Consider the following 23,329-nt stretch of genomic DNA (forward strand, 5'->3'; position numbering starts at 1 on the left):
CCCACCTGACTGACAACACCTGTATGACGTCAGTGAGATGAAAAAAAAAAAACCGCCGTGACAACCTACTCAATGGTGCAAATGGTGTTGAAATTACCATAGTCATTCGTCAATGTCGTTATGACTCCGCAGCTTCACAAAAGCAATTATGAACTGTTTATCAGCGATCTTCCTCGGGGAATCGCTCAGCCAATACAATGACATTGTCTATTGTAGGAAAGGGCATTCATTCCTGAGGAGTTACGCTTCTTTATCCGGCCCACGTCGGATTGGCGGTGATGGAGCCACAAGAGCCGGCGGGGGGTGGGGGGGGGGGGTGGGGGTGAGTATGCTCATTCTTTCCCCTTCATTTTAATGCAAACAATGCATGAAAAGTTCAGTAGCAGTTGCCCCCAATTATAGCCTCAAAAAATAGTCGTGGGTGGCACAACGGCTTGACAGCTCCGAGTAGTTTGCCTGAAATTTCTCTGGATACGTTGGCTTCTTGCCGCATGCCAGATCAAATGAAGACTCTAAATTGTCTGAATGTGAGTGACAATGGTTGGTTGACGCTATGTGTCCTGCGACTGGCTGCCATATACTTTTTTTTTTTAAATTCTCATCGCAACTTTGTTTCATGTCACAATCCACCCTTGACACTGGCAAAGAATGGCAATCGCGAACGCCAGGAGTAGCATTGTTAAACGCTACAGGTGATCTACGATAGTCATGTCCACGCATCGTGCTGTGCCTCCATGTCAGGTCTCCTCAAGGGTAGGCAGTGATTTCCTTTTCACAATGTCACAAACTCTCGTGGCGACTTTATTTGTCTGTTTGGTTCACCCTAGGGGCCGCCTCTCATAGGAAAGTCCGCTCGGAGAGGATCGGGGTCACCTTTGATCCTAGTGAAGGATGGAAGTTACAGAAAATGGCCGAATGGGTAACGAGGCATGGATAAATAGTGGCGACTGTCATTCATACACACACCCACACACGCATTTCCCTTTTTTCACACTTGGGCCTAACTCAACGTCCTTGTATGCATTTGATCTGTTTTTACATCTACGAGGCAATGAATGGGAAAGGCAATGTGTACATACATTATGCGTTATGTCGTACATAAAGAGCAAGCGGTAGCTTCCCCAAACAACGGGGAGATGAATGTGTTTTGGAGCATTTGCAGAAATCGCAGAGGCAATGGATCAAGGTTAATAGCAAAACGCCAACACTTTGAAATATATAATCATGGCTAATAGTTATGGTGCAGAACGCATAAACAACAGCTTCATTTACTTTGGCCCATAAAAAGTGCACATATTGCATCCCGAATAGACCTGAAGGGCCACAGGCTGAGCTTAGTCCCAACATCAAATAAACAACCAAACAAACATTGCTGATATTCTGTAACCAACTAAACATAATTATTGGCCTCGGATACTCATAAAAGGAAGACGAATGTTTGCGGCCGAGCCGTTTCATTTGATTTTTTTTTTGGGTGGTCATTTGTCCATGTTTGTGCAATTTTAGAGCGCGCTTACTTTTCACAGCAATGTCCTCAAACGTCCTATCACGCCGACAATTCTCATAGCGGTCGAGTTCCGCTGTGACCGTGCTCAATTCGATTCTGTCCGGGCTCAATACCAGCGTTAAGCTGCCCGCAATAAGCCATTAGCTAATGATACCTCCTCGTCAGACAGCTCAAGTGGAAAGTGGATGTGGAATTATTTAAAAAAAATGTTTTTTAAGTAAATGGTTGATTTGGGGGCAGCCCGGTAGCCCAGTGGTTAGCACGTCGGCTTCACAGTGCAGAGGTACCGGGTTCGATTCCAGCTCCGGCCTCCCTGTGTGGAGTTTGCATGTTCTCCCCGGGCCTGCGTGGGTTTTCCCCGGGTGCTCCGGTTTCCTCCCACATTCCAAAAACATGCGTGGCAGGCTGATTGAACACTCTAAATTGTCCCTAGGTGTGAGTGTGAGCGTGGATGGTTGTTCGTCTCTGTGTGCCCTGTGATTGGCTGGCAACCGATTCAGGGTGTCCCCCGCCTACTGCCCGGAGACAGCTGGGATAGGCTCCAGCACCCCCCGCGACCCTAGTGAGGATCAAGCGGTTCGGAAGATGAATGAATGAATGGTTGATTTGGAGTAATGGACACATTATAATGTAAAAATGGTCAATATCCCGTGAAGTAAAAAAAAAAAAAAAGTGCTGGACGCTGGACTGCCGACAGTGCGCCACACACAAGTTGCCAGTACAGGAGAAGACACGCGCGCATTGCATCAGAACGCCACAACCTCGAACGCTACAGTACTCACCCAAATGTTGCCATCCTGCTGATAAGGTTTCCAGTTCCTTCCCGTGTCACTGTAGAGCAGACGGTAGCGCGTCGTCCAATCGGAGCTGCTGTAGCGACCCTGCGTGGCAATGGCGCTCAGTTGTTTTCGGGCGCCCAGGTCCACCTGCAGCCACTGGTAGTGATCGCTATCGAGTGGAGACCAGCCACCTGCACCTGAAGAATTCGGGACATTTTAAAATCAGGTTCTTGTTGGTATACGTTCACAATTGTGAGTGGGTGACGAATCGCCCCCCCCCAAAAATGGCCTTTTTACAGTCATTCTACAATGAGTGTTGGATTCTGTTTTGCCAAGAATATAAACAGAAAACGGCGTAGCAATTCTACAAAAACTGACAATTGAAACTGGTTTTATAAGGTCAAAGTGTGAAGGAGGGAGGCAGAGAGAAAACAAGGATGGGGGGTCGCTATTCAGCTACGTGAAGGGGGACATGAGCGATGATGTCACACGATAAAATAGTGTAAGGTGAATGGGGATGACAAAAATCCGATACGCGTATCCAATTACACAGCTATTGTGCTGCGGCCCTGACAGATAAACTGGACCGCTATCTGTGGAATGTTAATAAGTCAAAAAACATTGCTTCAAAGACCTTCACGCCCCCCCTACACACACACACAAATGAGGGGTAATGGGTGCAGGGAGAGATTTTTTTTGGGGGGTGGAGTTAGCATGACAGTGAAGGGTAAACAAAGGCGACATTGAAGTTCGCGGAGTGGACGATGGCCGAGGTGATGCGACGCTTTGAGAAAGATGGTAGGATGCAGAGTTGGGGTGACTGGCAAGATGGCGCATTGATGAGGAGGAGGGGGGAGGAGCCACGGAAGACACGGAAGATTAGCATAAGAGAGATTGATGAGGTAAGCAAGGAAAGGGAGATGAGACGGCAAGCGGATGGGACGGAGGAGGGAAAGAAAAAGGGAGCGTCGTTCTGGAAAAATGATGGATGAGGGCAAAAGTGGAGCGAGGGCGAGGGGGGAGCGGAAGGCAAAAATGAGAGAATGACAAAGCTGGGCGAGGGAAAGCCCAAATGAGCCCATTTCAAAGTGACGAGAGAGGTTACATGGAGTAGAACGCGGGTGCTTCAAATCACGTGAAAGCAAAAATTGCAAAAGTTGCGGCTAAAAGGCAGGACGGCGCGAGCGAGTGCAACGTCGCAAAGCGTGACCGCCCGCGCGTCAACAACAAGTGATGATAAATGGACGGCCGCTGCCACAGTTCGATGTCTTCTCGTTCAAAGTTCAACCTCACCTCCTTGGAAACTTTTACCGCATTCTGCGAGTTTGTTAATAAAGTCGCCGATAGGATGCTTAGAGTGCGGTGTGCACCCACACAAAAATATTTCGTGTCATCCAAAAGGTGAAGGTGGGCAGAGGGAGAAAAAGAGAAAAAAAAACTTTTCTCCATATTCGGAGACACTAAAGAGCCATTCATGATTCAAAGAAGAACACAAGTTATCTTTAGCGAATTTAGAGGCAAAAAATCTCATTTTTGAGTTTCATATTGACCGTTAGATGTCAGCGGGAGAAAACTGTAAGGATGTGTGGGAGTTTAGAAAAGCCGCACAAGAAAAAGAAGCGGTCTGCAGAAAGAAGAGCCAAGAGGTGCGGTCAAAGGTGAGCGCCATCGGGAGAATGGAGGGAAGTGACAAGAGGTTGACAGACTAAAGGGGGCCGGGGGGGGCGGGGGGGGTGTGTGGGGGTCAAGGCTGACAGAGTGAGTCGGAGTGCTGGTGCAAGAAAAGAGAGCGCGGAATCAAAGGGAGGGGAAGCGGCGTTAGGGGACCGCTGTCACCATCCTCTCGCCTGTCACACGCACAGATGTTCGGGGGGGGGGGGGGGGGGCGCGAAAGGAGGAGGACGAGGATGGCGGAGCAGAGAAGGTCAAAGAAATGAGATCGGATGAAGGAGAGGAACTTCAATGTCAGGGACACGCAGGGACGGATTCAATCAATACCAAAGGAAGTGCGAACTGCGCATCCGGAAGCCGTTCTCGAACGTTGCTCATTTTCTAAGCCGGAACGGCCCGCAGTGTGAACCGACGTCACCTAAGATTCCGTGTTCGAGCCCCATCAAATGGCTTGCGCCACATCACTGCAAATTCTGGACTGTGAAGTTCACATCAGCAGGATTTCTGGCCCCGAGACTCGCTCAGGATCGGGGAAGACGTTGGCCGATCCGCCGATGATTGTTCAGTGACAGCTTTTTCCAAAACCTCACGCCGGTAGAGCGAGGGCAGATCGCCCGTCATGAGGTCTCAATTGGCGGCATCGACCAAACCCTCGGCTGTGTCATTAGAGCCGACCTCAAGGAAGGCTACGAAAGCTTCCTTTGGTTCCTTTCAACTGGAATCAAACGGCGTTGCACAGCCCGGGCGTGTTTCACCACCGGCCTTTCTTGCCTTTGTTCATCTCTTGTTAGGCTGTCAAGCCGACTCCCCTTCTCTGTTGTTTCTTGTGAGAGAGAAATGACCGGCGCTAACCTAAGACAACAAATCACCGAGCGGAAAAATGCTTCTGGCAGAGAAGAATGAGGGAAAAGGGCCAGTTTAAGTGTGAATGCCGTTTTGGGGTGCGGTACAATTATTGGAATGTCCCCGAGAGAGAGAGAGAGAGGAAGGAAAAACATTTGAACTCGGAAGACAGAGATATGCGGCCGGATGAAAAATTATCTTTGACAGATGGCGGTCAGCGCAAATCCTGCTTTTCGTCTTTCCGAGTGACGAATAAAATAACATTATTGTTCAACATGTCGCAACTCCACAGGCTGTCATAAAAGAAAGGATGCAGCTCTGCTTTGTTGTTGTTTTTTTTCTTCATCTGAGAAAATATTCCTTCATTCTTGTCCTGGGCGGTCCAAATCTATGCTGACGATTTTGCAAAAGATGTTCTTCGATAAGCACACTGATGGTGAGTTGGGCTCGGATTCCTGTCAGTTGCGTAGGAATTCATCCATCCATCCATCCATCCATCCATCCATCATCTACCGCTTATCCGGGGCCGGGTCGCGGGGGCAACAGCTTTAGCAGGAAAGCCCAGACTTCCCTCTCCCTAGCTACTTCTTCCAGCTCTCCCCGGGGGATCCCGAGGCGTTCCCAGGCAAGCTGGGTGACATAGTCTCTCCAGCGTGTCCTGGGTCTTCCTCGGGGTCTCCTCCCAGTGGGACATGCCCGGAACACCTCACCGGGGAGGCGCTCAGGAGGCATCCGAATCAGATGCCCAAGCCACCTCATCTGGCTCCTCTCGATGTGGAAAGTGCGTAGGAATTCAATTGATTGAATTGATATTGAATAGAAATGGAAAAAAAGTGTTTTTCCAAAGTTTTTCCCGTAGCAACATTAACGCAGAGTCATCCTGGAAATGAATTGTGTTGCGAGCATCCCCAGAGAGAGTCAACAGCTGCTTCGCCCTCTTGCCAGCGCTTCATCTTTCTGTCACGGAGCACACGGAGCACATGGAGTCGGCAGTAATTTAATTAGAAGCGGGCCGCCGTTATCGACGGAGGAGTGCAATGGCTCAGGACATCAAAAATAACTTCACAAGATGACACGCAAGAGAATTACGTTTTTTTTTTTTTAAATCAATAAATAAGACAAATGGGGATAATTGTCAAGACTGTCAAAAACTTAACCTTTGCGTTGGTCATGCGTTAGGCTATGCGTATTTTTGCACTTTCTTGAACATGTCGAAATGACAATGAGAGAGAGAGAGAAATCAAACAAGAGAGGCTACCGTGGGCTCATGCGAAATCCCAGCCCGTCGTCAAAAGTCTCCGTAGCCTCCGGGGCTAAAATTGAGACGCGCCGCTACTTTGTACGGCTGTCTGCCGGCCCATTTATAGCGCTGCCTTTAATAATACTTGACATGACTTTTATTGTGGTGGTGATGGACATAAATGTGGACAACAAGCTCGCCATTAATCTTGTTCTCTTTTAGCCAGCGGCCCAAGGAAGGCACCTGTCCCTCTCACCCCCCCCCCCCTCGTATTCATTTCCTCTGTGTCCTCTCTGCAATTTTCCACAAGCCCTCATTCCCTCAGCTCTCATTTACTTCCCTGCTCTTCATCCTTCTTCTCTTTGAACCGGCACCCGCAAGGCAGGCGTCTTGGATTGGCAGCGCGCTTGTGCGGAGAGGGGCAGATCGTGTGATTCCCAATGTGCGGCTCATCTAGCCGTTTCTGAAAAACGTTTCTGGCATGTGACGGGAAAGTCTCTCTGTCAGGGAGAGTTTAGCACAAGTTAGGATTAAGTCGCTAATGTGCTCGGTTGACAATTCTTTGGTACTCTCCATAAACGCGTTTACAACAAAGAATCCAAACTCCAAATGCACTTCTTGTTCACCAGAGCGCTAATTGATTGGTTCGTTTCATTTTCCTTTAAATGCCAAATGTAATGTAAAAAAAAAAAAAAGATTAAAAAACATGATTAGGGTGGGGTGGAGGGGTGTCTCTTCTTTTCCTCTTTTTCTTTATTCCCTGGGAATTGAGATTCAGTCTTGGATGACAAGATAATGTCGCAATCTCAATAAGCAATGTATTTGACAACAAAACCACAACAGCGTCTTTTAACATCAGACGAATAAAAGTGTGTGTCTGTGTGTCTGTGTGTGTGTGTGTGTGTGTTTGTGAGTGGGAGAGTGTCAGCCTTACCTCCTCGCCTGTTGAGCTTTGCATAACCAGGTGCATATCCATTTGAGAAGACAGACGAGCTGGAAAAGGCCGTGTGCGGCAATGGGGAGGCCAGTGCATTGTCACATTTTGCTGTGAAGAGAGAAATGAGATTGAGAATCAGAGTAGAAAAGATGGGGGGGGGGGGGGGGGGGGATAGAACATGTGGATGAATTCTGAAATAGAAAAGGGTATTTGGATATGTTTTTTGTTCCAAACTCACAATAACACACTAACTAATTTGACAAATAAATAAATAAATAAATAAATAAATAACACAGCGGCGGCCCGGTAGTTAGCACGTGGGCTTCACAGTGCAGAGGTACCGGGTTCGATTCCTGCTCCGGCCTCCCTGTGTGGAGTTTGCATGTTCTCCCCGGGCCTGCGTGGGTTTTCTCCGGGTGCTCCGGTTTCCTCCCACATTCCAAAAACATGCGTGGCAGGCTGATCGGACACTCTAAATTGTCCCTAGGTGTGAGTGTGAGCGTGGTTGGTTGTTCGTTTCTGTGCGCCCTGCGATTGGCTGGCAACCGATTCAGGGTGTCCCCCGCCTACTGCCCGGAGACAGCTGGGATAGGCTCTAGCACCCCCCGCGACCCTAGTGAGGATCAAGCGGCTCGGAAGATGAATGAATAACACAGCCCGAAAACACAGCTGAAGGTTGCAATGAGCTACCGGATAGACACTTGACGAGTCATGTGGATTTGCACGCAAAACATTGCAAAGTCCTTTTGGCAGTCAAATAGTAAAGTGTGCATTAAAAAAAAACAAAAAAAAACCTGTCACATGTAAAATATGGACCTGGACATTTCTCAAAAACGACTTTGAAACAATTCTGTCACGGTCACTCTTCTAAGTGCAAGATGCATTTTGGACAGAATTGCTCCGATTTCTTCTGAAAACAGGCTGCACATTAAGAGTCAAAAGTCGACCGTGTTTGAATCCTTCTTTAATAACACTGTAATTTTTACAAAGCTTTCAACATTCAGTTAAGTATCCGTACCGGTGTGCACTGTGGCTGACAAACAAGCTTTCAAGAAGTCAGTATGGTAATGTGGAACAAATTGCATTTTGAAAGCAGTTACAAACTCTTCAAAGTACTTTGTGCTTTATGAATGCTGAAGCGCATAATTTAGCATGTTAATCTGTCGCGAGAGGGAAAAAAAAAAAGAATTTTCTATTCAAGTGCACTTGGTAAACATTTTCAGTGCGTTAACGCCACAATATAAGCTCATCTTTAACACCGCTCGGGAACCCATTTGCGACCTTCATCACACTTCATTGGAGTTGGAGCCGTTTTGGCGAGCAGATGGCTTCAAAATGTGTTCAGCAATCAATTGAACAATTAAAAAAAAAGACAGGATTTCATTTTGGGGGTTTTTTTTTGCATATCTACAAAAAGCTGTGCAGAATGTGAATCCATTTATTCTTTTGTAGATATTTACTTTCCCACTCTACCCAACACCAACCTTCCTTATTTTATTTACTTTTTTTTTTAACTGGCCTCGCGGGCCATGTCAGATGTCATTTTTAATATATGTCGCGGGCCACTGAAAAACGGATGAGGGGACCACAAATGGCCTCTGGGCCATAGTTTGGACATCCCTGATTTGGAACAATATTTCTCTACCTTTATGAGCCAAGGACACATCTATTGCAAATGAATTTCTGCGGCACCCAGACAGAGCTCTCAAAGCACACGACTGTGCCACGGCAGCCTGGCTGGGGGGGTCACGATATGGCCCGGAATGGCAATAGGTCCAAAGGAGAAAAAAAACAAAAAACACTTGGCAACGATCAAAAAGGATTCTTTGTTGCCGTTATATGTGAGCAAAAATGTTTTCCATGTCGCCATGAAAGGAAGCCGCGGTCAGCTTCCCCCCCCCCTCCCCCCCCTCCTTTTTCTACAAGGGCAGTAAGAATCTTATCACTCTGACATAAACACACATAAAAGCAACAAACACACTCATTTCTTCCAGTACATTAGCTTTCATGCCGAGAGAAATGCGGTGTGCCAGGCCAAGTAGATGCAGTCCATAGCTCTCTGTCATGGCCCATCGTATTGTGTGCACCGGAGTGTGAGAGTCAGATTTAGAGTGGGAGACTATTGTTTGCATCGTCTGCATGTTTGTGTTTGTGAGAGTGTGTAAGAGGGCTCGGCCAGTTGGCTGCTTAGACATATTATGCCGTGTCACAAGCCCGCTCGCAGAGTCAAATAAATAAATCAAGAGCACCTTGGCTCTATAACTTGGGTGTGTTTCTGCATGGGAAGTAGTCTGCAGTGCCCTTCAAGGAGAGCAAGTAAAGTGTATGGCGTATTTTCTCGGCTTGTTACGACATGGCAACACGCGTGCGCGCACAAAGGAATGAGGGCTCAAGCACCTCCCAGTTTAATTTGGGTTTGCAAGCCTAAATCTTATTAAAATGAGACTACCTTGGATTTTGTTTTGGGATTTAAAGTATAAACGTGAGTCACGAAAGCCATTAGAAACATAATTTGTCGCGTTATAAATAGCTCTTGCCTGCATTTACAACCGGCTGCTGAAAATGAGTTTGGGTGTCCTGTGGTTCGGAAATGCACGCAGAAAACTATGTCATAAGTGTTATCGAGAGAGGCTCATGTCAAAGGATGACTCCTCTTTTCAAGACGGGAACTAAGAGTTATTATCGGATCAACAGAGGAAGGGAGGGGGGGTGGCAAAAACAAAGAGCATTGAAAGAGGGAAAGGGAAAAGGGGGCGGGAGGCAGGCAGAATGAAGGCAGAAGCTGAGTCAAGTCAAGTCAACGGTATTTCTCGAGCACTTTCAAACAGCCATCGCTGCATACAAAGTGCTGTACATGGAGCGATTTAAAATGCACAATAAACAGTAAGACGAATCGGCGGTAGAAAGCACCAAGCAGTAAAATCAAGAACAAATCTAAGTCATGCTGAGTCGAACACCAAAGAATACAAGTGAGTTTTGAGGAGGGCTTTAAAGATGGCAAATGCAAATGGCTGTCGACCAAAGTCTTCTTATTGACACTTTGAGTCAGGTAAACAATGCGTATGTGCGTCCGCACGCACGTTCCGGGAAATTAGGAAGGAGGAAATGTGTTGAGCTTCTCGCCAACATTTGGGAGGGGAGCCAGAGTTGGTTTGGCTGCTTCTCAAATGACTTTCCATCGGCGGAACATCTCTGGGGCTCCAAGAGAGTCGGGCTCCAATGAAATCGTCACAGGGCCGCGGGCAACCTAAAATCCGTTGAAGCAAATCCCAGCCATTCAACAACATTTGGGCTCGGATGTTACTCGGCTAATGCGGCCGCCACGTTGACCTCTCTTATGAATCCAAGTGTTTAACATCGAAGCTGCCCGGTTCACCGCTTCTATGCATAAATGCATCAACTAATGCATAATTCACAAGTGACACAGCGAGCACGTGTTCAACAAGCTCGCATGAATAATAGGGTCAGAACATTGGCTGTTCTTTTCCAGACCACTACCAACACTGCAAAAATCTTTATTTCATGACAGAAAGGAACTTTCCACGCAACCTTTCCACTGCGTTGGCCAGTCTGGTCTTTTGACAGCACAGACTGCCGAAGTTTGGGGGGGCCTGGGGGCTTTTTGTGGACTCCGATCATGAACACAGCGGAGGTTGTCAAAAAGTCCCAGCAGCTGCACAGGTGTACAGTCCAGAGCGACTCTCTCAAAGTGTGGCCGACTTGCTCCGTCTGCGTTTTGTGCTCCCCGGCGGAGCTGGAAGAAGCCTGTTTTCCATTGGCTGGGATTTGTTGATTTCATCCTGGAGATATTTTCATCACATTCACTGTCTGGGGCGGACGATGAGGTCATCCTCAAAATTCTATTTTGATTTGCCCGCATGCCCTACCCCCTCCTATTGACCGACTTTTCTGTAATATCCATTATGTAATACATACATCAGAAGCTAAAATTAGGAACGGCAGCGAATAAGACATGGAGACACTGTCGCTAAATCATTGTGTTGTTGCGTCAAATGCTTTTGCAAAATATACCATCAAAAGGACAGAACTGTCAAATGAAAGCAAATCTGATCGCACTTTTTTTTAATTTTTCAAATGTCAAAAGCTTTTGAACTTCTTTTCCCTCATCTGGAAGTGAGCAAAGGGGCACTTGCTAATTAGCGATCATCCACATACGCAAGCTGACCTCGGACACCTGGTGCTGCACGACAGCAACTCCCAGGTGCTTTTCGAAGAGACGATCAGACGGGCCAGCACACAAAATGAACAGATGTTCCAGCGCATCTAAAGAGCTCTTCAAATTGCCACTCCACTTGCTTGTGACTATCTACATTCTGCACACATATACATATGCACACACGCACACGCACACAATTCTAAATTCACAATTAAAATGTTGACGCAGACTCGTAAAGTATTCATTTGACCCTACGCGTAAAGTATTTGCACTTTGCCCCATTTCTCATATTTTGTCCTTCACTGTGGAGGGGTTCTTAATGTTATGGCCCGTAGATGTATATGACTCTCGGTGTGTATCGCACACCTTGTCTTGTTTCAGCACAGTGTTACATTCTGAATCTCAGCCCGCATTGATCCATCAGCAGGGTCGGAAGGCGCAGACTATCCAATTTCAAATCACGCAGCGCCTCGGGGGGGTTCTAAAATAACAATTTATCTCAATGATAAGGTGCCAAAACTTTTCTTTTCCAAATTTGAATTGAATTTGGTGAAAATGGAATAGTCAAGTCAGTGGGAAATGCATTTGCGCGATACATGACAAAAAAGTTTTTCATCTCCGGAACCCCTCCACAACCTCCCCCCACCAGGCTTGACATAGAAATTAGTCTTTTTTTCTCTCAGACAAGGATAATTCTTTACCTCTGTTTCTAGATGTGCCAGTGGAACCCATCTCCACACCCCTCAGGGCGAGAGGTACTATGTTATGAGTTCTATTATGTTCATTCATCCCTCTCACACATAGTTAACACCTCCCCCATATGTCACCTTGTTCTCATGTCTTTGAAGCTGCATGGAAGAAGCCACATTTTCTGTCTTTGTGTCATGAACTCGGACTATTTGGTTGGTGCATGATATGGGAGCACATTCGAATCGGAGTCCAAGAATGTGTTGGCATACACCTTGCAATCACTTTCAGTTAGTTAGCAGTCAAGAACCTTTTCTACTGTATTCGATGTTCATCTATTATTGACCCTGTGAGTTCAAGTCCTGCACAGATGATTGGTCTCTCTGTTATTGGTAATCAATGCTGGTTTTATGGCAACCCCTCAAGTGTCTCAACCCCCCCACCCCCCCTTTACATTTTGGGAAAAGCTCACTGCCCAGAGGGACAGAGGAATTCATGTCCTGCGGCTTCCAACGACAAGGTCATTGAAAAGGGACAGTGTGTGTCGAGAAATATGTGAAATGAAAAGCATGAGAGATGATGAGATATTTGCGATTCTAGTCAGAATATTCAAGGTCAAACACGGTGTAAATATAAACCACCACAGGAATACTTTAATTAGCACAAGCAAATTGGCCAACCACCCAGAGGCAGTTTGGCACTTGACAATCCGAATGGTAGCATGCAGCAGCACGCGCCGAGGGCCTTCATCACCTTCTCCGCTGCCCTAAACATCAAAAGCACGAACTTGCAGTGAAACCTCATGTGAAATTGGATACGTGTATTCACAATAGTCCTTTTGTCCTTATTTCATAGCGCGTGTCTTGGCTTGCCTCTGTTCCCGGCTATTCGAGGGATGATAGTTATTCCTTCATTTTTGTCTGATCAGATTTCTATGCGTTGCCATAACGATGTTAAACTTCCCGGAGCCTCGCAGACTCTGAGATGCAAGATGACAGTTGGACATGACTGAAAAAAAATCACTTCAAAGGCGGACATTTTGAAAAACCGAAAGGCCTGCGTGAAGGCCCGCACCCGAAAGACACCCACCCGCCACTGGTATAATGACATACAGTTGATTCACTAGGATTGGGGATTCAACATTTTCTTACTCATTCAGTGACTTCCATTTCCTCTTTTCGCTTTTGTATCCTCCCTTTTTGACCCACGGATTGCACCGCCGGTCACATCAGTTATAACAGCTTGAGTCGGTGAAGCCTCAGAAAATCTGCTCAGAGCAGAATCATTAGCCTGCGGCTCTCACGTTTATACTAGCGGGGAGGAAGAAAGCATCTGTGTTTGTCTTTGACAGACTATCAACAGGCTTGTATTTTATGCATGCACCGCACCAAGAATTGGAGAAAATATGATTTATTTTTTTCGATTTTTTCCCCAAATTAATTTTGACACCATTTGTTCAGTGGAATTCTTCCAATGTTAGCAAGGATGAATTGTGCAAGAATGCTAAGAGGCCACGTCACAAAGTACAGCTTTCATTTCATTTGCACCAACAATCTGCGTGCAATTACCTGCTGATTTACTAAAGCAGGAGCTCATTGAGCAATCTGGGAATGCGCACGCACACACACACCCACCCACCCATACGACATACTCAAAGTATAAAGATCTGAGAATGCTGCTTAAACCGGTGAAGCGGATTAGAAAGTCGATGGGCTTTCCGCGGAGGTTGTAGGAGAGTGGGAGCCATACAGCCAAGCGCAGGTCAAGGTTTTAATTGAATTGGAGGCAATGCACCGTCATGAACAGTCGAGTCCAACCTGCACCTACATCCATGTTGATATCAAGCTTCATCCAGAGATTAGGAACACCCCCGTGTGTGAAAGGAACTCTGTCATATGGAGATAGAGGAGCAAAAATGAGCCGTCCCCGATTTTCATACTCGGCGTGTCATGCAAAAATGCATTCTCAGGACTTTACATGCATACCGTCTTCTAATAGCGCAAGAGAATCGGCAAGGGGGGTCAATAAAACACGCGAGAATGGTGCCCAATAAAAAAGGCCCAGCGAGTTTATGTTTTCCTCATCGCCACTGCACCGCACTGCGGGTCAGTCGCAGAGCAATCTGTGAATCACGAGTTGTTGGAGGAGTCCGGACGGGCTTTAGTCATTTCCCCCAGAGACGTCAGGAAGAAATCATGGGCCTCCATCTCTCTCCCTCGTTCAACGCTCATAAAGATGATTTGCTGCCAATCTGGCAACAGCAGCCCATAATATCCCTCCCTCCACTGCCCTCCAACCCCCTTTGTCAGCCCCAAACTCCGTTAAGCCGAGAGACAATATGTTCTGAATGTCAGGTTGACGCCAATGTAGTCAAGGCTGGGGGGGCGGAGGGGGATCGGCTCAATGGCAAAAGGGGAAGAAATTAAAAACACTCACGTATGGCGATGTCTTCACATTCTATATGTGTCAATAAAGTTTGACAGAAGACAGTCTACTTTATGGTTAAAAACCTTCCATGTCAGCCATCGGCATTTCCCCATCATGCTTCCACTGTCTCCAAGTGCTTCATTTTCTTGAATGTTCTTGACAGTTTGGCATTTTCGCCATGTTTTTTTCCCATGTGAGTAGTATTTTCCAGCGGCCCGCAACATTTCTTTTTTTAATCCTAAAAATGACATTTGATTCATTAGCCCCTTTGAACTCTAGGGCTGATTTATGAAGACATCGCATGAATCATCCTCAAGTAAGAAATGGTCACTTTACTACACTTTCAAAAAGTTGAAGAATTTTAAAGTTTCCGTTTTTCTGTATGTGGCCTTTGAACGAAAATGTTTGGACAGCCCTGATTTGCATAGAAATAGTGCAAGTGACTTTGTTTTGTTTTTTTTTTGTTTTTTTTCTCGACGCTGGAGTGATGGAAATGTATTGACGGAAAGACATGTATGAAAAAAAAATAGACAATGAGCACAGCTTTTGCAAAGGAATGCCGGCGCAAACTGAAAAGTTTGAACTTCAATGAGGATGAGTCCGAGAGTGCTTATCGGATTAGCGGTCACACCAATAAATTGTAGCAATGCTTTAGCTTGGGAAGTCCAGAAGTGGTTCGAGGTGAACTGCATTTGCTCAAGACAAACGAGGGTTCTCTCTAGGAGCCACAGCGGGGCTCCCAGGGGTGAATCTGAATGGCAAAACGTTGATTTTTGCATATTGCGTGTGTGCGCACATCTACATCGCGGAAGACGCAAGCTGCGTTGAAGCTCTGTAGTGACCGGGGTTCGCCGAAAGGGATTTAGCATTGTTCTCCAATTCAGTAATACCTGACGGCGTGCGCAGGAATTAGAATTGCTCGTGGCCCGCCAATAGCAAATGAGGCTTATGGCGGTTAGCTTTGTTTGTGTTGTGGCGATAAGCACTTAGCGCGTTTGCTTCTCACGTATTAACTCATGTTTCAGTCGCGAGCGATGTTAACATCGGCTGCCTCTGGATTATTGCGCTTCCTGCCAATGCGGAGGATTAGAAAATGGCTCCAACCGTTGCATTGTGCGTCCCCGTGACAACCGGGGCTCCGTTGTTGTCTCCTCCAAAAATGTCTTGGAAAGCTTTCCTTATCCGCCCTAGATTCCGAGTCTCCGTGTGGCGTTTTCCTGATATTCACCCACGTGCTTTCGCCGCAAGCCATCAACGATCTCGTCCCGCTCTTTCACAACCTCCATCCATCTCAAGAGGAAGGTTTTCAGACGCAATCTATGCAGGGAATTTACCGTCGATTGGAATACATCTGAATTGCCGTCGGGCTCCAAGTTGACACCTGACGGCGGCTGAATATTAGCAACTGCCATCAAGCGGCGCCTGATGAATTGCCCACATGAGCGAAAGGGCGCCGTCGACGCATTGACATTTGTCCAAGCCGTAATAAACACGTCGCTTCGACTTCTTCGGCACAACAGCTTGATGTGGCGATTAGTGTACGTATTCCTCACGAATACCATCCGGCACGTTCCATGTCTGTCGCATCCATACTACATTTGACACATACGCGCCTATTCAAGCGAGATCAAAGTTTGGCATTTGTAACTCATTGAACGCCACCAGAGCAAAGCCTTCGGCCCTTTTAGCACAAGTTCAGAACCGAATCCTGAGCGATGAGGCTTTTCACCGTAATGTGTTTTGAAATAACAACAGTGGAAACTGATTTCTCATCAATTATTCCTGCCGCGGTAATCCAATTTGCGGGCACCGTCAAAGGAACCGAGATTGAAGTTTGAGGTTCGGATTGAAAACCTCACTGAACTATTCAAAGCGGTAAAACAACAACATCATCAATACGCACCACCAGCACTGGAGCCCCACAGGGATGTGTCCTCTCGCCACTGCTCTTCTCTCTCTACACAAACGATTGCACCTCAACAGATCCAGCTGTCAAAATCATAAAGTACTACAAAACTACTGGTTACTCTAAAATGGTTCAATGATTTTGTTGTTTACGATGATACTAGTGCAGCGTGTTATACCGGAGACAAATTCCTTGTGTGTTCTACATTCTTGGCCAATAAAGATGATTCTGATTCTGATTCTGAAAATACGCAGTTGATGCGGCGAACTCTTTGTGATGGAAGACAAGTCTTTGAAAAACAAAGAGAAGTCGATCGGACCGCTGAATTGCTAATGCCTCGCGTGTGCCCTGATGAGATACACCGTCGCCATCACACATCAGCAATTGCTTGGTGACGATTTGTCAAGCAAACATAAAACTGGTCAAAACGCAAACCTTCTATTCCCTTCATTTCCATCCCTGTTTGTTCCTCACACGCCATTACGAGGACCGGCTATTCAGAAGGCGGTGTTGTAGTGGGGTCGTTAGCTGAAGAAGGAGGAGAAAATAGGGAGCGCGCCTTGGGAGCGCTGAATGGAAGGCGCAACAATGGCACACGCAGTGCAGCAGCGTGTGGACGCTTGGGAGCCTTTGCTGACATACTGTTCTCTGATACAATACATGCACACACGCAAAAGTCAAAAGTCCCTGAAAGAGGCCTGCAGGAAAAAACAAAAAACTAATATTGGGCTTGGAAATGGTGTTACTCTGTTGATCTGCAGTGTTTTTTTTCCCTTCCGACGCTAATCAAATGGGATATAAATGCACCCTACGCAAGAGCAGCTTTGGCAAAACCGTTACAAATAATGACTCCCGGTGGAAAGCGATTCATTGGACAGTATTGCATGTGGACGTCGGCTCACGCTTGCTTGCCGTTACGTGTGTCTAACTTTTGCACGCCAACGATTGTTCATCCGTGTGTGCCCCGTGATTGGCTGACAAGCGGTTTCGGGTGGACCCCGCCTACTGCCCCAAAACATCTGTGGTGTGTGTGTGTGTGTGTGTGTGTATATTCTTTAGTAGTTTTCATAAGATTGGTCCTCATCCCCCCCCCCACCCCCCCTCACACTTTTCAAAATCCCATCTGTGCCCCTTGCATATCGCCTAAATGCACGCCGCTACAGAATTTGGAATTACCGGTACAAATGTTGGTGTGACCTGCCACCAATCCTCAACTTATCCCATCTGAACATTTTATTTCTTGGACATGCAGGCAACTGCAGCTGTAATTGGGGGAGTCGACTGCCTTCCCAATGCTGTTCATGTGTGTGTGTGTGTGTGTGTGTGTCTGCGCGTGACCAGCATGATGAGGTGACTGTTGGTGCAGTCAGACCCAGAGCTTTTGTTGCAAAAAAAAAAAAAATTTTGAGATACGTCTTGTTTGGTACTGCTTTGTGATAAGCCACTTATCCAGCCCCCGTCCTCAACAACAACAACAACAACACAGAATCATTCAACAAAAGGTCAATAGCAAGAGTCTCTTCTACTTGGCACCGGCACCATGTGTTGGCCACACTTTAGGTTGACACTGCAACATTTCAAAAGCGAAATCATCTATCAAACACATTTTTCGGAACTTTTTGGTGGGAAAAGAATCATTTTACGATATCTTGTCCAATAAATGGTAAGTGATAATCTCGGAAAAAAAAAAAAAGAAAAATCAAGTGGCAGTGAGAACCCTGGACATTGAATGCATATTTATATCAATGCGTAAGCCTCCCCTTGACTCCAAAACCACATCAACCATTTACGTGATACGCAAATTCAGAAAGATGAAGCAAACTGGCCAGTTAACCTTGCCTGTGATATCCATTCATTGCAATTTACAAGAGCTCACAATAGAACACATCCGCAGTCGTCGCTCTCCATTTCTTATCGGTCTTGCTTTTTGCATCGCCGGGGCAAGGTTAGATTTTGTTGTAACGCCTGAATGACACGTGTCTTTGTTTTTACCCGCCCGGGTCCTTACATATCATCACTCAAATTAAATGAACTCCTCGAAGCAAGAGAACGAGCTGGGCAGCGCAGCTTTATTCAAAGCCAAGCGGGTCCGGGAGCCATATTACCAAAGTTAATTGATCCAGCAAAAAAAAAAAAATTAAAAAAATCCCCGCAGCATCTATCCAGCAACCAACTAAATGCTTTTTAGGAAGGATGCCGACAACAACACGGGGCCCAGAAGCTATCGGCGAGATGGCTGAAAAACGTCGCGTCACCTGCAAGCTTTCAAGACACGGCCTGACCCACACCGGCAAAACCGAAAGGGTCCGAGCCAAGCGGTGCGAGTCTCCTGCAGTCGGCCAAGTTGTTGGAGCCAAGCCTCGTTTGGGAGAGAAGACTCCCAATTCCCCGAGGTCGTTTGCTTCTACGGTAGATTAGCTGCGTGTGTCTGCTGTGTTTGTGGGGTTTGTCGCTGCCTCCTTTTGGAGCTTCTTTCAGTTTTGTTTGCAAACAGTCGCCCGGCTCGAATGATTGAAAGTGAAAAAGAAGTCTAATGACCGTCAACTCAGTGTCATCGTTCAGTGCCAAGTGCCGAGTCCCGGGTCAGTTTCCCTCGCCAGCCGTCAAAATGTCATATCCGTTGCTCGTTTCGATTGGAGCGCATTAAAAAAAAAAAAGACGAGCTGATGTATTCAGCGCGGATCTGTGTGCAGCCTATAGACCCCGTGCCGCTGCCGTGCTTGCTGAAGCAGATTGTTTATGACAGCTCGCCGGCTGCAGAGTGCAGACGGCGTGCTACGGGACGGCTTCTATTATTGCGGCGAGCGTCAGAATGAGCAAACGCGCGTCTGCGGCGGCCGCAGCGCAAAAGCACGTTGGCGCTAACGACAACAACAAATAAATACTGTAGATACATCATGAAGATCAAAGCTAACGCGTTTCCACCCGCACAAGTTGACTTCATTTGTGCACATTCATTGTGTGCATTTCAGGGTTTTTGGGGAGGCAAATTTTGAAGAAATTTGGCCCTTATTTCCAGATCTGAAAGGCGGCAGCCCCATCGCGAATAAAACAAAGGCCATCAGCAAAATAGCAACGATTGCTGGTCCAGGTGAATTGAACCGAAGCCACAATAGAGGCAAAGTGAAAACAACCGCTTCATAGTTGCTGAAGGCTCACTTGTCAGGCAGGCGATATCTCCTGTGGGTTGTGGCTGACACGCCCCCCACGCCACCTCCCTTCCCAAATGCAATTTAGGGGCCCACTTCCAAGTTGCAAGCATGAGAGCAGAGCTGCAAGATGTTTCCCAACAAAGATTTGACGATTGATGGGAAGAAGTAAAGTGCTGTTTGTTTTGCTGCACGCGTCTCTCAGCGGGGGCATCACAATGTTAATTTTCAACGGGAACGGAAGCTCAAACAACCTTTACTTGCTTGATTTACCTTCAAGTATGGAGGGAGACTGGCTCAAGGCAATCCACACACACACACACACACACACACACAGCACACAGTTTATTTAAATGGAGCAATCGCTGCCAGAAGAGAAATAAGACACACTTTTATCCGTTTTGTCCCAGAGGTCTTTTGAAAGCATGCCTGGAAAACCCAACAAAAAGAACACCTCTCGTCAGTGGAATATTCACTCAGCCTGGTTGCATCCACTTGCCCACTCACCCTCATATTTCCCACCCTTTTTCAATTGGCACTAGTCTCCGCTTGTTTTATATTTTCTCAGTCACTGCGGAGTATTTTTTCCTTGGCAGCCGTCTCTCTCTCTCTCTCTCTCTCTCTCTCTCTCTCTCTCTCTCTCTCACCTTGTCCGCTTGACTGTCCTCTCCCTCACAGTTCAGCTCATCTCTCCAATTTCTGACACCATCGTTCCCCTGAGCTTTTCTCTCATTTGCCACCTTGTTGTGGTGTGAACTGCAAAAAAACGGAAGCATTCAGGAGCAAGTTAATGTTGCGCACGATGAACGACGATGCTTGAAAATGCTCCTGGTATTCAATACCAAAGTTCTGAACAGTATACAGGGATGTATGGGGGATGGAACCCCCCACCCCTCCGCCACCAAAACCCCCCATACAAACCAGGTATTTGCTGATATTTGTTCTTTCTTTGCACCAGTGACTCTGCTCTAAGCTTGGCCGCAAAGCAAGTAGAGGTCAGCTTCCTCATAGAGTCAATAAAAACGAGTTCACAGAGTTGTTATTGTGTTTTATAACGCTTTGTAAAATTGTAATTTATCTCAAAACGTTAGCGCTTTGACTCTGACAGCCTTGGTCGGACATTTTTTATCAACGCAAGCCAAAGGGGGATGGCCAAGCAACGTTAAGCAGTTGATCTTTGTCTCTTCTCTGGCGCGACGCTGATTTCTGTCGGGTGTCCGTTTTTTCACCATGAGCGAATTCCGAGCCCGAGTGACGGAACTAATGAACGGACCGCGGAAGGCACAGCGCGTGCTCCTTCCGTGCGAGGACAGTATATGCGTTGGCCTGCGTCTGTGAATGCCTTCCACCTTTTGTAATGCGCTCCTCCACGTCCCTTTCATTCAGCCCTCGCCGTGCTCTCATCTTGCCATCCCTCCTTTTCACCTTCCTCCAGCTGGTTACGTCTACTAATGACTGTCGCGAGGTGGACAAACGTGAAGCCGCTAAGTCTTGTGTGCTGTAAATATGGCTCATTAAGATGGGACGAGGTGGGGAAGGTGATGAGGTTGCGTTACAAGCTGCTCTATGCACTCGCGTTCTTACTAACGAGTTGCTGACAAGTTGATGCCCGGCATGTCCTAAACAAGCTCGAGGTGTTTCACGGTACGTGGAGGACAAATATGGGCGAAGCAGTCAAGTTAATCATATTTTGAAGGATACCGTGAGCACATTTAATCAAGTTATGTATCTAAAGTAGGGCGGCCCGGTTGTCCAGTGGTTAGCACGTCGGCTTCACAGTGCCGAGGTACCGGGTTCGATTCCAGCTCCGGCCTCCCTGTCTGGAGTTTGCATGTTCTTGCGTGGGTTTTCTCCGGGTGCTCCGGTTTCCTCCCACATTCCAAAACATGCGTGGCATGATTGAACACTCTAAATTGTCCCTAGGTGTGAGTGTGAGCGCGAATGGTTGTTCGTTTCTGTGTGCCCTGCGATTGGCTGGCAACCGATTCGGGGTGTCCCCCGCCTACTGCCCGAAGACAGCTGGGATAGGCTCCAGCACCCCCCGCGACCCTGGTGAGGATCAAGCGGCTCGGAAGATGGATGGATGGGATGGATGTATCTAAAGTTTACACTACAAAGGCAAAATTGAAACATGGAAAATGAATGACGTCAAATCGGGGGGTGGGGACGGGGTGGGTTTTTAATGCGATGGGAGCGTGCAGAAAATGACAAAATGTGGTTTAATGCCTCACAAATAGAAAGCCGACAGAGTGTAGTTTCACTTTCTGCAGGCACAGGGGCAGCACTAACTGTCCCTGAGCCTGCAGCTTTTAATTGGGCCTTTTACGATCACCTCAAAGCGCTGTGCTGGCACTAATCACATTTACATCAATGCTCAATGTCCCAATCTTGTTGGTGGGGACTCTGACCCCGGTGCCATCCATCATCCAGCACGTCATCTCCGGCCGATGAAACACTGACATCGTCCCGGGATTGGAACTCCTTTGCTGAAAGTCTTCAAATGCGGTTTGGGACGCGCTAACCGCTACCAGGCCGCCTCTTTCTCACGAGCTCTCCTTTCAGCTTCACCACAGTGAGGATGCGCCTTGGCTACACACAAGAGAGCGAGTCGTCCGTGGTGGTTGGGGAAAGATTGTTTTTGTTTTGAAAGCATGTTTTTCTTCCAGGATTATTTTTTGCTGACAAAATCTGCCTTCCGTCGATCTGCTGGAACTCTTGGGAGCATGAAGGGCACCGAGGTCATCTTCTGCTATTTTAGCTGTCAGCAAAACACTGCAGGATCAACATCGGCGGCACGAAACCGCAAGAAAAAACAGCCGGTCAGAAACTATTTGGAGCTGCCTCGACTGTGCACTCGGCTATCACGCAAAAAAAAAAAAACATTGTGGCCGGTGGACTGTAAAACGATGGCACCGACAACCAGCAGGTTACCCAATCAAAACCCAAGGCCAGAATTCTATTTTTGTCCTCGGAGACCAATTAAAAAGCACCACCCTAGTCTTGAGGCCTTCTTTCTACGGACTCTCTCGGCGTCTGACAGTTTAGTGGCTTTGACTGCGTGGGTTACAGATCGGAAAGGGAAATGCGGATCCTTTGTTTTAGCCATGGCATCTGGGAACGGGCGAGCAATGATGCAAAGTTGAGAAAAGGAACAGAGGAAATCACGCGGAAAACCAAAACTCGAGAGGAAGTTTTCCTCTCAAAGGAAGGCCCCGGCTTTCATTCCTAGCGTCGTGTCTTCCCTCCGCCCTCAGCGGGAGAAAGTGAGAGTGACATCGGATAGATGGAGAAGCACAGAGAGATGAATGGGGCGAGGGATGGGCAGGATATGCGCCGGCCTCTTTTTCCCACTGCTGCGTCAGCTCTCCTTTATTTTCTACACATCCATCGTCCCCTTATGTCCATCCCTCCATCCATCCACGCCATCTGCCCATCCCCTCGCCTTCATTTGTCAGCAAGTCTAACATCCAGTTTTCAATACCGGCGAGATGAGAACTTGGCCTTGAAGGATGAGACGGAAACCCAACGTTGACAATGAAGGAAGACATGAAGGCATTTTGTAACAAAAAGCAGAATGGTCAACGGGACCTGCTGAAAAGTATCACCCAAAGGCGTCCGGCAGAAAAGAGCGCTCAAACTTTGACAACTGACCACCGCATAAGACATATTATGTGATGATGATGTTGCAGACAGACCTTTCTGGTCTCTTCTTCCTTAGTTATTAGTGTTTTGAAACACTTCTGATACTCAATTTGAATGAATATCAAGTTTTATAAAGGATCGTCGGAGATAGGCACTCAGAAATAACGACAAGACACTTTATTGGTCCCACACAGAAATGATAACACAGTTCAAACAAGTTGTATGAAGCTAAAGAACTCTTAGCGTATGCCATTAGGGTGGAGAGAAACACCCTCAGCAGAGTGAGCTTCAATACGAGCTGGGCGTTCGTACGTTAACCCACAGCGGACTCTGCTGCGGAGCGTCGCTCCCCTCCTTTTATAAT

At 47.1% G+C, this 23,329-nt stretch overlaps 1 protein-coding gene and 1 long non-coding RNA gene across 4 annotated transcripts in view; one reads left to right on the top strand and one right to left on the bottom strand.

Moving 5' to 3' along the window:
• Positions 1-2,107, top strand: part of LOC127593391 (uncharacterized) — a 53,262-nt gene extending 51,155 nt beyond the window's left edge. For both annotated transcript variants that reach the window (XR_007960395.1, XR_007960396.1), the window contains exon 2: positions 1,791-2,107. This is a non-coding gene — a long non-coding RNA (uncharacterized LOC127593391). The remainder of the gene's footprint in view (positions 1-1,790) is intronic.
• cntnap2a (contactin associated protein 2a) overlaps positions 1-23,329 on the bottom strand; it is a 115,426-nt gene that overhangs the window by 64,496 nt on the left and 27,601 nt on the right. For both annotated transcript variants that reach the window (XM_052054802.1, XM_052054803.1), the window contains 2 exons: positions 6,975-7,085; positions 2,290-2,483 (listed from right to left, as the gene is read on the bottom strand). In XM_052054802.1, the coding sequence (XP_051910762.1) occupies positions 2,290-2,483; positions 6,975-7,085 (305 nt within the window). The remainder of the gene's footprint in view (positions 1-2,289; positions 2,484-6,974; positions 7,086-23,329) is intronic.

Source organism: Hippocampus zosterae, chromosome 20 (assembly GCF_025434085.1).
Source record: "Hippocampus zosterae strain Florida chromosome 20, ASM2543408v3, whole genome shotgun sequence".
NCBI lineage: Eukaryota > Metazoa > Chordata > Actinopteri > Syngnathiformes > Syngnathidae > Hippocampus > Hippocampus zosterae.